We start from the raw sequence: 11776 nt of genomic DNA, 5'->3' as shown, positions 1-11776 counted from the left end.
CGCGGTGCTGCAGCGGGAGCCGCTCTACAACTGGCAGGCCACCAAGGGCTCGCTGCGGGAGCGCTTCGCCTTCCTCTTCTCCAACGAGCTCCTGAGCGACGTGCACTTCGTGGTGGGCAAGGGCAGCGCCCGCGGAGGCGGCAGCGGCGGGGCGGCGCCCCCCGGGCCCGGCCAGCAGCGCATCCCCGCCCACCGGTTCGTGCTGGCGGCCGGCAGCGCCGTGTTCGACGCGATGTTCAACGGCGGCATGGCCACCACCTCGGCCGAGATCGAGCTGCCCGACGTGGAGCCCGCCGCCTTCCTGGCGCTGCTCAGGTGAGCGGGGCTTCGCGCCGGGGCCCCGCTTGGCCCCGATGCCTTTTCCTCGCTCCTCGGCCCATSCCGGCTCCTGTCCCCACAGAGCCCGGCCTTTCCCCGGTGCTCGTCCCTGCAGGGAGGTGCAGGGAGGACGTGGATAGCCCCTGTGGGCTCCGCAGAGTCGCACCGCCCCGCCAGCGTGTTTGGGTCCTTTCTTGCTCTTGACCCTGCACTCTTTTCCCAAGAGAAGCGCCCTAATTCAATGGCAGCTGACTGTCCGTTCAGGGAAGCACTCGGTGCGTGTTTGGCAGGGCTTTTGGATTCAGTGTTTTGGTTCGTTAAAGTAAAATTATGGGAATTAGTGGGTCCCCTTGGTGTTGTTGGTGTTGCAACTATCCAGCCATCTGTTAATAGCAACTAAGAAGGGACAGAGGCTGTTATACCAAGCTTTTMGTTTCATTTGATACTTACCTTGAGATTTGATACTTACTTTGAGATCTTAGTCATCTTCCTGTTCACTTTTCTTTGTCAGCAGTGGTAGTGAATTGTTRTATCTTTTTGCTGTMGTAACACCCATTGTAATCATACCTGGGCAGAGAGAGAACATGCGRCAGAAGGCAATTACCAGCTGACTTTTACCTCAGACCATMTGAGTGATGGCAAAAAGGATGAAAAATGTGTTAGTGGTTTCTAATTTGGGCAGAATAGGATCTGCTGCTTTTTGTGCTTACAAAATTGATGAGTTTACCTACCATTTGTCTTTACTCAGTGTRGAGGAAAATAAAATTTATGGTGTTCATAGAAACAAATAGTGATAGTTACTTTGTGCCTYGGGCTATGGTGTGGTAATATAACTAAACTGCATAATCTTAAGGTTTTTATCAAAGAAACCACTCTGCTAGGCAAAACTGTAAAATACACAAAACAATTCTSTGTTATGAACGTTTGGGAAACAAGTAATATTATTGCCTGGAAATAAATATGTAGTGTCTCAAAGTTTTTTGTAATGGGAAAAACTCAAAAATCTTGGGAAATTMTTTTTTTTTCCTGAGGCCTAACAGATAGGAGCAGTGAGAAAAGTCACCTAGTCCTTTGGTAATCATGGACACAGGAGCTGAAGCAAGTGATGTGAACAAACCCCCATGCAGCAGCAATGTCTCTGTTGCAGTTAGCAAATGAACTGTACTCTGGATTTTCAGCAAAGAGTGAGTGGCTAAGTGGAGAGTTTGTGCAGAGGAGTGAGAGGTAGTGGAAAGTGTCTTTCAAGCAAATTGGTTTCAAAGGTTGAAAGTAAATAACAGTGCCCATGTTTGTGTTTGTCTGCATATGGAAAAAAACGCTGGACAGTGAAAAGTGGATATAATAAGAGCAGTCTGTCAAGATAAAAATAGAAWCACAGAAACAGATTTTTAAGAGATTTCTAAGTACAGATAAGAAGGATGGTATYTGAAAACAGTAGAAGTGAATGAAGGGATGTTGTTAGAAGCAAACAAAAGCCATGTTGTGTTGGTAGAGCTGCCAGTGTGTAATGGCCAGGGGACRTGCGTCAGTAAACTGATCATGCTTGTGTCTTGTCTGAGTATCAGCACACTGATGGACTGGTGGAACATCTCAGGTTTGCTGTCTATTCCAGCTCCTTGGGACATTMTTCCATGGTATATATGATTGTTTGAGCTTATGCTGAAATAAATATACGTTGCAATACCTTGTTAAAAACATATCTAAGGACAACTTCTTTAATAAGTGCCAGTACTGGACTTTTTCCATGCTCATATAYTCTTTCTAAAGTACCCCAACTATAAGACAACCTGGATTTTTTTCCTGGTGTTGACTGAAAGAGGCAGGAATGAGACCTTGTGCAGTTGGCCTCTTTTATCTATCATTAGTAAATTGGTCAGATAATGATAGTTACCCTTCGTGGGACCTTTCTGTAATGTTTGCAAACACCAGTTTGAAGTGTACTGGCTAGAAATTAAGTCAGGATCTTTGAACACATACAGTAAATTAACATCAGGTAAAGGAAATGCTTAAGTAATGCAAAATTTGTTAAGGATAGTTTACTAATTATTTAATATTCCTCAGCTTATTTCCATTTTATTTTATGTGGTTTGTTAAGTCATGTCTGTAGTTTACATGTTTCATAAAGATCTACTGACATTTGCTACTTGCAAATTAAAGTCAAAGGAAAAGATTTTGTGATGAAAAAAATGAAGTAGTTTGACAGATAAACCCTTAAGAACTGAAATAATATCAGTCACAAAGTTAAATCTGTTTCCCAATGAAACAACTTTTTTTGTGTGTGTTTCTAACTACAGATTGAACAGTGATCAAGAAAATTCAAATTGTCTCAGGAAGTTTGTGCTTTAGGGTTTCCGTTTGTTGGTTTTAGTAAGTCGTTTTTGTTTTTTWATTTTCATTCATACTTTACAACAAGCTAACTTGTCCTTGATCATAATGTAAAGGAAAGTGATGACATAGCATAGATTRGCAGTCCATCTTCCAGAAATCTTTGCAGGGAATTTTGGCAAGCAGTAAATAAAGGGCAATCATGATGACCTGGAAAAAAAGATGCCTGTGTGCTTTTATAATGGTGGAAGCATTTCAGCTACTGAGAGGATGCTCAGACAAGGGGAGGAGAATTGCTAACCTGAGAGCAAAGAAAAGTGGTGTAAAATGTATGAGAAGCTTTTCTAGAATGAATGGTTAACTGGTCACTTGGAAAAATGGTTCTGGTCACTAAAATTGTTCTTCCACAGTGCACTTGGACCCCCCACCTTCCCATTACCTCATCCTGGATGCCAGTAAAATGAGGGTGTTACTGTCAGAGGGACTGAGAGCAGGGAAGAAGGCAAGGGGGAAGGATAAAGTGATCTTGAGTCCCCCTGGGTTAAGGASGAGGAGCAGTGGTGCAAACACAGAGCTGTGCTCGTTCAGGTGTGCTGCAGAGGGGWGGGTTAACACAGAGACAGCTCTTGGCACAGATGAGCGGGGGATATTTAGAGGGAAGACACACCTAGAACTGCGCCCTGTCTCTTCAGAAGGTAGAATAGAAAGGGAAACACAAGCCAGATGAGCTCCTCTGGTGTGTCACTTCATGGGCCTCAGACCGGATTCACTTAAGGAATAAAATCAAAATCATATTCCAAAACCAACTAGGGATTTTTTCTTGATTAGGTACAATTTATACTGTGGTGATGTGCAAGTTGGCTGTTTGAGTAGATTGGAGTCTTGTAATGGTAAATACGTACCTGTATTGTGGCAGCAGATTTAAAGTGGAAYACCAAATTTAGTTGTGTGTTCACAACTACTGAGAATTAGAGTTTTTTTTTGGAATATAAGAAATAGAAGGAAGTKAATAACTTCAGTTGAAACTTTAATTCTAGGTTTGTATTACTTCGACTGCTTATTGCTACATTTAAAAATCCTCTTAAACACAYCTGCTGTCTCTGTGTGTCACTCATTTCCTGGATGTTCTGAGTAGCAAATRTTAAAAAATAKAAAGGARAGGCTTGGTTTTTATTGTRTAATTCTTGCATTTGCTAGTGTTCCCTGGTTTATTATGTTTAATCACCTATGTGTTGGGGACAAATGTATTTKTGAAAATCACTGACTATTCTTGATTGTTATCTGAAAGGCTGATGAMATATTGCTAAAATTATCTTAAATGYCACCTGTAAGAAAAGTTATTTTTAAAAAGTCGTATTGTCCATACAGAACCTTAAAATAAATCTTATCTTGTCCAGTCTCAAATAACAACTGCTCAGGAAACAGGGAGGTTTTTTCCTGGTATTGGTGGAGGCTTCTATTTTCTGGTTCAGAGCTTATGCTAAAATCTCAACCACTCCTCTTGCCTCAAGCAGTGGAGACAAGCCAGAGTGTTTTGCTGTGGCAGGAATAGAAGAGTCAAGGTCATCTGCTAGAATATACTCCATTTCCTCTCTGAATATACAGAGGGGTAACTTCAATGTAAAATGTTCTCACAGTCTAAGTTCTTGCTCTGTTCCCTCACGGAGGGTTAGCCAGTGTGCACTGTCAGTAAATGAGTTTCAGGAGTACAGCCATAGAGGGTTGTGCATTGATATTTTCCTGATGAACTGGGAGCATGCATTCAGATGTTAAGTAATTCTGCAGCTCAGCTGTTGTTTACAGTTGGGGAGCTATGTATAACTAGTACAGCCAGATCAGTCCTAGGGAGTAATACATATTTAAAACAAATGTATGCCATTAGGTTAACATCATAGTCTTTCTTGTACCTTTTAACTTACCTTCTTTATTTGTAAAAATRCTGTGAGGTCAACTGTGGCCTGTTTTCTAATACAAARAGACCRTTGTGTTTGACTGTCYTCTAAAATATGTTTTTATGATCTGYGTTTGTGTATTGATTTATAGGTTTCTTTATTCAGATGAAGTTCAGATTGGTCCAGAAACAGTCATGACTACTTTATACACTGCTAAAAAGTATGCAGTCCCTGCCCTGGAAGCACATTGTGTGGATTTCCTAACAAAGCATCTCCGAGCAGATAATGCCTTTATGCTGCTTACTCAAGTAGGTAAATTTAAGTTTAGTTTTGATTTACTAGGAAAATTGGTAATTGGAGGGAAATTACTAAATTCTTCCTTAATTATGTACTCCTTTGAGATTTTAAGTAMTCTTTAAGTATAAACACAAAGACTACTTAGACTAATCAACCTATTTTAATTTATGTCTATACTAGAGTGAAAATGCTTGCTTTTTAAGATTAGCAGTTTGTCAGCTTTATGCTTACAATGTATTTCTTTATCTTTTCAGGCTCGTTTGTTTGATGAACCTCAGCTTGCTAGTCTTTGTCTGGACACAATAGACAAAAGCACTATGGATGCCATAAGTGCAGAAGGCTTTACAGATATCGACATAGGTGAGTCACTGTGTGTGTACTGTGGGATCCCAGTACCCCAGGGTGCTTCCTTCCCCCATCTGAGTATGCAGAGTCCAAAGGAGTTCTTCCCTTCCTGGCTGTCCCCCCTGCAGTGCTTTGATTGAGCTTCACTCCTGAGCTGCTTCCATCGTGTGTCTCTGTTTGAGTAGTGGTGCTGTCCCAAGGCTCTCACTGTGGTGGCACCACACTGCTCATTGAAGCCAAAGCTTTCACTTGCTGAGGGTTGTGTCTCATCCCTGAGGCACCCATACCTGCTTTTCATGTACTCAGTATTTTAAACTCACATAATGTAGCACTGTTGGATGAARACTGGTTCTAAACTGCTAACTTTTTCTTTTCTTCAGACACTTTATGTGCAGTCCTAGAAAGGGACACCCTCAGTATTCGAGAAAGTAGGCTCTTTGGAGCTGTTGTTCGCTGGGCAGAAGCAGAATGTCAAAGACAGCAACTGCCTGTGACATTTGGGAACAAACAAAAAGTCCTTGGAAGAGCTCTTTCCTTAATCCGTTTTCCATTAATGACTATTGAAGAGTTTGCAGCAGGTGAGTTTTGGAGTTCTTTGTCTTACTGTTGGACCATCTCTCAGCRTTGTTTAACTGTGTTTAGATGCTTAACACTCAATTCTGTTATTAATATTGTACTAAAAAGAGTTGTGATGCACTAATGAAAGCAAAACACTCTGCAGATTATGCTCTGGCTGTTGTAAAATATTATTGTTGTCCTCAGTTTGTGAATATGTGTGTTTTAAATACAACAGCTGGAGTAATCCTTCAAATCATCTTAGAATGTCATGTTTTCACAGGCCCTGCTCAATCTGGAATCTTGTCGGATCGGGAAGTAGTAAATCTCTTTCTGCACTTTACTGTCAATCCTAAACCTAAAGTAGATTATATTGACCGACCAAGGTGTTGCCTTAGAGGAAAAGAATGCAGCATTAACAGGTTCCAGCAGGTGGAGAGTCGCTGGGGCTACAGTGGAACAAGCGACCGGATTAGGTAGGACTTGAGAAACTGCAGGAGAGACAGAAAAGTGTGGGAAGAAAGGGARCAAATCATTCAAATCTGACTTCTTGGTATAAGATACAGTAGCAAACATGCTGGCTGTGTTGCACACAGAGTTTGATCTTTTCCTTTTTTTTAATTAACTTAGGCTATTACACACATAAAATAAAAATTAGCTAAGAATGAGGTTCGGGAAGATTGCATGCATTCTAATATTCCTTTTTGAAATACCAAGTCTTGATCTGATTTTATTTTGGAGATACTAGAAAGAATCTGTTATGTTTTGTTAAGTGATACTGAATATCTTGAGGAATTAGCAAAGCTTTAACCTAYAAAGCTGCAAAGCGTTTTTCTTAATATTGAAATCTAAATAAGTGCTATTAAAAAAAATTGCAATGCCATTCTTAGTTTACTTCCTGCATTTTATTAGTAACTTCTCTTTTTCRAGCTTGAAATAAGGTAACACTCTCCACATTTGTTTGAATACCATTCTTGCCTTGTGTTTTACCAGGTTCACAGTTAACAGAAGAATTTCCATAGTGGGATTTGGATTATATGGATCTATTCATGGACCCACAGACTATCAAGTTAATATACAGGTACAGTGAATTGTGTTTAAATAGGTTTGTACAGGATCTAGCACTTGTAMAAGGTTTGGTCTATATTTGGGAGGGAGCAATTTATAGGCCAGATGYCTAAGATGTGTTTTGTCACAAGTGGGCATTAGTGAGTGTCTATSCAAAAGTAAGAACAGTATGAAACTCTTTTCCCTCTCCTGTATTCTCCTGTCCTTCAATCCTTTTCAGTATAGGTGTTTCCCAGCATCCATCTTTTTTCCCCTGCATGCATCTTATAAGGATTTGATTTTCTTAATTGTTCCTTTTAGTTTCCTTTGAGAAGGTTCCTCAGTTTTTTAGTTTTTTTTTTATTTTAAATTAGCTGTGGGTGATTTGCTTTTGTTGTTCATGTGGGAGTGTTGACTCTAAGTATATTATGGACACTGTTACATAGTGTTTCCATTAGGAAATTTTGAATSTGATCCTGTTCATCACTCAGTACCAAATCAAGGGTTGCATTTCGTCCTGCTGAGCAATTGGTTAGCAGGCCTGTGAAGTGGCCAGTGACAGCATCTAAAAATGTCACCCCTGCTTCATGTCCTGGTGTGACCCTTGCCTGGTCCCAGCGGGTAATTGAAGACACCACTAAAATTGTATTTCCTGCTCTTGCAGCCTGTTTGATCCCTTAGCATGTTGTGGTCAGAATTGTCTTCTAGTAGTATTGATCCAGCACTGCATTTTTTTTTTTCATTTTTAAGTGTGGAATTTCAGTCAATTTGAATTCCTTTTCTTATTGAGATYAGTTTTGTTTTGATTCTAAGCTTTGTAACAAGGTATTAGTATTCCATGACTGGCACAGTTTTACCCTGTGCTGTGTATTTCATACCCTGGTACTGTCATGTCACATTGATTTATTAGGTGCATGGGAAATTTTGTGAAATAGCCTGTGACTTCACATAGGGGCAGAAATTCTATTGTGCCTATCTTTTATAGACTTGTAGCATGTGCTGCAATTGCTGTGTCAGTTCATTGGTGGACATTCTGTCGAAATGACAGTTTTTCTTCTGCTACCTATTTTGATGATAAWTATTATCTGACTCTTCTGTATCTAAGGGTAGGGATTTTGTGTCTGTTTCCTATGGAAAAAATGTGTCTTTCCTCCTAATGGTGTTCCAAACAGAATGTATCTGGAATGASGTTTTGAAGGAATTTAGCTTTTCCACATTCCTCTGTTTAAAAGCTCACTTGCAAATTCCTCGATTTGAAATGCTTTCGGTTTGGTTTTCTCAAACTATGCAGCCATGTAAATGAGCAGCATAATGCACTAGGCAGATYTTAGAACAAAAGAGTTGGTCTTGGGAACCTAGCAGCTATCCAGACATAWACTTGGGGATTTTTACTCCACATAAACTCTTCTTTGAATGTCTCTCAGCTGAATTCCTGTTAGCAGATACAAGCATTCGGTGTGTTCCCTCAGGATGTTTGTTGGATTTATTTAATCTGAAGAGAATTTAGATTTTTTGAAAGCAAACCAATGCATATTAAGTGGGAGTGATCAGAAGAATCACTTGAAAAAGACCCTCCTGATTCAGTCTGAATGACTAAATAAACCTTTATGGTTCCTATTAAGGCCATCCATCTTGTATAGGTTCTCTTTATCCTGGAAGTGTCCCTAATAACTGATGAATCTGAAGTTTATTTGTCACAATCTTTTCAGACAGTTATTTATGTCTTCTGCCTCTAGCTTTCTTCTTGGCTGTGCATGAGTACTAGCAGAGCTTTAGAGAGTTRAAYATAGTGATAATGTATACTGCAAATMCATCTTTTATGTAAAAAAGGCTTAAGACTTCAGCATTGTAATTATTAATATTTCTATTGATTGTGGCTGGAGAAAAATTAGAGTACGTTTTGTCTAGAATAAAGCTTCATCTCATTTGGATAATACTAAAATTACATGGCAGTTTAATAATAAGCTGTACAAACTGATAGGATTCTTAGTGCAGTAATCACGAGAAGTGCTCTACTCTAAAGCTCTGATACCCTACTTCTGCAAGAGGTATTGGGCAGCATGGATCAGGATTGCAATCCAAAATGGGAGGTGAGGTATCTGCTRTTACTATACTGGAACTGGTGATTCTTATTGCCATTGAAATTTAAGGCCAAATAAATATTGTGTAGTCTGAGGTGTAATTTTTATATTGAATCAAGATTAGAAGTAAATTGTACAAAACATACCAGCACAAGTTGTTTTCTTTCATGATAGTGTCATTGAGTACTTACGTAATCTGTAAAAACTTGTTTTCTAAACTAGCCACAGCAGCGAATGAGCTTCCCTCATGTGGGCTGTGTAGGTGTGCAGAGATCAGCACATCTAAGCACAGCATTGTATGTTGGATGTGAAGGTCACAAGCTGAAGGTTTTAGAGCTGTTCTTCCTCTCCCAAGCAAAGACTGTAAGGTGGCTGGAGCAGTGCCAMAGCTCTGTAAAAGTTGCAGGCCATGGTTCCATGGTTTGGAGCTGCTGCGTCAGCTGCTGCTGTCAGGAAATCACACCTCCTTTGCAGCTGGGATTGCACTGTCCTGCCGCTTAGACTGGGTGGGGTAGGCAAGTGTTTGCATGTCATCCTCTCCTGTGCATACAGTCAGAACACAAACCCACTGCTTTTCATGCTTTTTGTGTAAACACAAACCCACTGCTTTTCATGCTTTTGTGCAGATAATCGATTATGAGAAGAATCAGACACTAGGACAGAATGACACTGGATTTAGCTGTGATGGAACAGCCAGTACCTTCAGAGTGATGTTCAAAGAGCCCATAGAGATTCTGCCCACGGTTTGCTACACTGCTTGTGCAACGTTGAAAGTAAGGATGTCTTTACAGAAGAAAGTGTTGCTTTGATGCAAGATCTGTTCTTTTATCAGTCTTCGGATGGGRAAGTGTCTTCTAGATCTTGAATTTATTTTAAGTTTACGGCTWAAGAAGGCTGCAGCTAAAACTCCACTGTAACTTGTACGACTGTCACATCTCTGCTGTGCCACAGCATAGAATTCTCAACTGGATCCTTTCTTGCTTGATGTAGGAGTTAGAATGAGTTCTAATGGAAGTCGCTGGTTCTATGTGGGGAAAAAAGCACTATCTGGAATATGTAATCTGACAGCTCTSTATTAAAATTTAAGTTTGACTTCTTTTATCAAGGATTGTCTAACCACCAGCTAAAGTGAAGAAAACAGAATCATCACTTTTTATATGCTATTGCTGACATAATATGCAAGAATTACTTGTTACRGCAAAGTCTCCCCTTAGTGTTGTGGACTGTTTTTTATTTCTCAGAAAGTTTTTAATGTTTTTATAATTCCCTGTACAGAAATCAGAGTTGAGTGGGTTGGAAAAAAAATATTGCACATTAAAAGCAGCTGACATAGGGAAATAAGTGAGAGTATAGAGAACCTGTGTGATAAGGAGAAATACTAGAAAGTATTCTTTACTAGTTGGATAAAATCAACTGGTTTAAGTCTGCTGTCAGAGAAATTTTTTTTTGTTACTTAGACAGACAYTTGTTTCTGTTGTCTGTGATTTTGCATATAATTTAGATGATGTGGGTACAGAAATTTYATACTACTGAAGTAACCCAAGTCAGTAGTGTTTGAACGTCAGCAGTGTTTGGCTCTTGCCCACTTCCATGCAGTTGATAATCTCTTGTGATGTTTTGCAGGGTCCTGATTCCCACTATGGAACAAAAGGTTTGAAGAAAGTGATCCACGAATCTCCTACTGCTAGCAAAACATGCTTTGTCTTTTATAGTTCACCAGGTAACAACAATGGTACATCAATAGAAGATGGACAGATACCAGAAATAATATTTTATACTTAGTTTCACACGATGATCTGGAATCTGATGGCATCTCAGTGAACTTCAGCTCACAATTGGCAGCAGTTAAAAAGTTCTGTGAAATTACATCAATGTGTAAAAACAAAACTAACTTGTTTTAGGGGTACCAGAAAAGGGTTTTTCTGTTGGTTTTTTTTTCATTGTTATTGGTAATTTAGCTTTTCCTCTAAACAAAATGTCAAGTGGAATAAGTATTCTGTATATTGAAAAGTTTGTTTTAAATAGTACCTTGTGATCAGTTGTGTTTTCACCTCTTTGTTTCTCATGCAGTAAAATTCATTTTTTGAACTGGAAAATCTTTACTTGTTATGAACAATTTGTGTATGTTTTCTCCAATCTGTCCTAAAAAGACAGTAAAGCTGCTGTAGTCCCATCTTGCACTTCTTTCCAAAATGACCTTGGATTGACTCAATGAACACGGATTGCTACTGTATTTTTTTAAGTACATTTTCAAAGCTGGATTCATATTGCCATCATCTTGACTTTTTCCAAGAGCCATGGAGAATTAATGGACTTAGCACTGCAGAGAACATCTGCAGCTGCACTGAAGAAACATAAAGTTGAATTCAGCAACAAATAGATCTCTTTATTCAGAAGGGCTGTTTTGGAATATAGAACTGGTTATGCAAATAGCCACTGTATATACGTGCCTATAAAAATGTATAATGTGAAAATGAGAATACAAGACTTGTAATGATGTTATTTTCTCATCGTATATTCTAGTACTAAAAGATTAGTATAAACCTAAAGATTATTTGTGTGCAACGAGTTTTACAGATTGCTTATAATAATTTGATGCAATTGCTGTATGTATATAGTATCYAGTGTCTTGCAGTATGTACCATGTAGTAACAGAACCTCTTCATGTACAAGGGCCTGTATCCTGCCCCAAGTCTTACTAAAGTAATAACTGGACAATGCAGGAGAAAAAACAAGAAAATTTCCTCTTTTCCTGTCTGTAAGGGGGGAAGGTGACGCAGCTTGGRGTGTCCAAAGGCCGTGTGTAGAACAGGTGTGTGTATCAAACCGCAGCTCCGTGCACGCTCCGCCAGCGCTCTCCCGGCCCCGGGAGCGGGGCTGTTCCGAGACGGGSATGAGGGCCCGGGCAGGGCCGGA

General features: G+C 39.7%; 1 protein-coding gene across 2 annotated transcripts in view; it reads left to right on the top strand.

Annotated features, from left to right (window-relative positions):
* Positions 1 to 11580, top strand: part of BTBD1 (BTB domain containing 1) — a 12225-nt gene extending 645 nt beyond the window's left edge. Inside the window, exons 2-9 of one of the 2 annotated variants that reach the window (XM_057382027.1) lie at positions 38 to 315; positions 4687 to 4843; positions 5087 to 5192; positions 5558 to 5755; positions 6016 to 6208; positions 6726 to 6813; positions 9487 to 9633; positions 10484 to 11580. In XM_057382027.1, the coding sequence (XP_057238010.1) occupies positions 38 to 315; positions 4687 to 4843; positions 5087 to 5192; positions 5558 to 5755; positions 6016 to 6208; positions 6726 to 6813; positions 9487 to 9633; positions 10484 to 10642 (1326 nt within the window). In that variant the 3' untranslated portion in view covers positions 10643 to 11580. Of the gene's footprint in view, positions 1 to 6; positions 316 to 4686; positions 4844 to 5086; positions 5193 to 5557; positions 5756 to 6015; positions 6209 to 6725; positions 6814 to 9486; positions 9634 to 10483 lie in introns of those variants that run through there. The other variant, XM_057382028.1, reaches the window with a different exon arrangement.
* The last annotated feature ends 196 nt before the right edge of the window (positions 11581 to 11776 follow it).

This window comes from Malurus melanocephalus, unplaced genomic scaffold, assembly GCF_030028575.1.
Source record: "Malurus melanocephalus ecotype Western Australia unplaced genomic scaffold, MMel_1.1 scaffold_547, whole genome shotgun sequence".
In the NCBI taxonomy this organism is placed as follows: domain Eukaryota; kingdom Metazoa; phylum Chordata; class Aves; order Passeriformes; family Maluridae; genus Malurus; species Malurus melanocephalus.
Note: the sequence above shows the minus strand (reverse complement) of the source record. Positions and strands in the feature narration are given on the sequence as shown.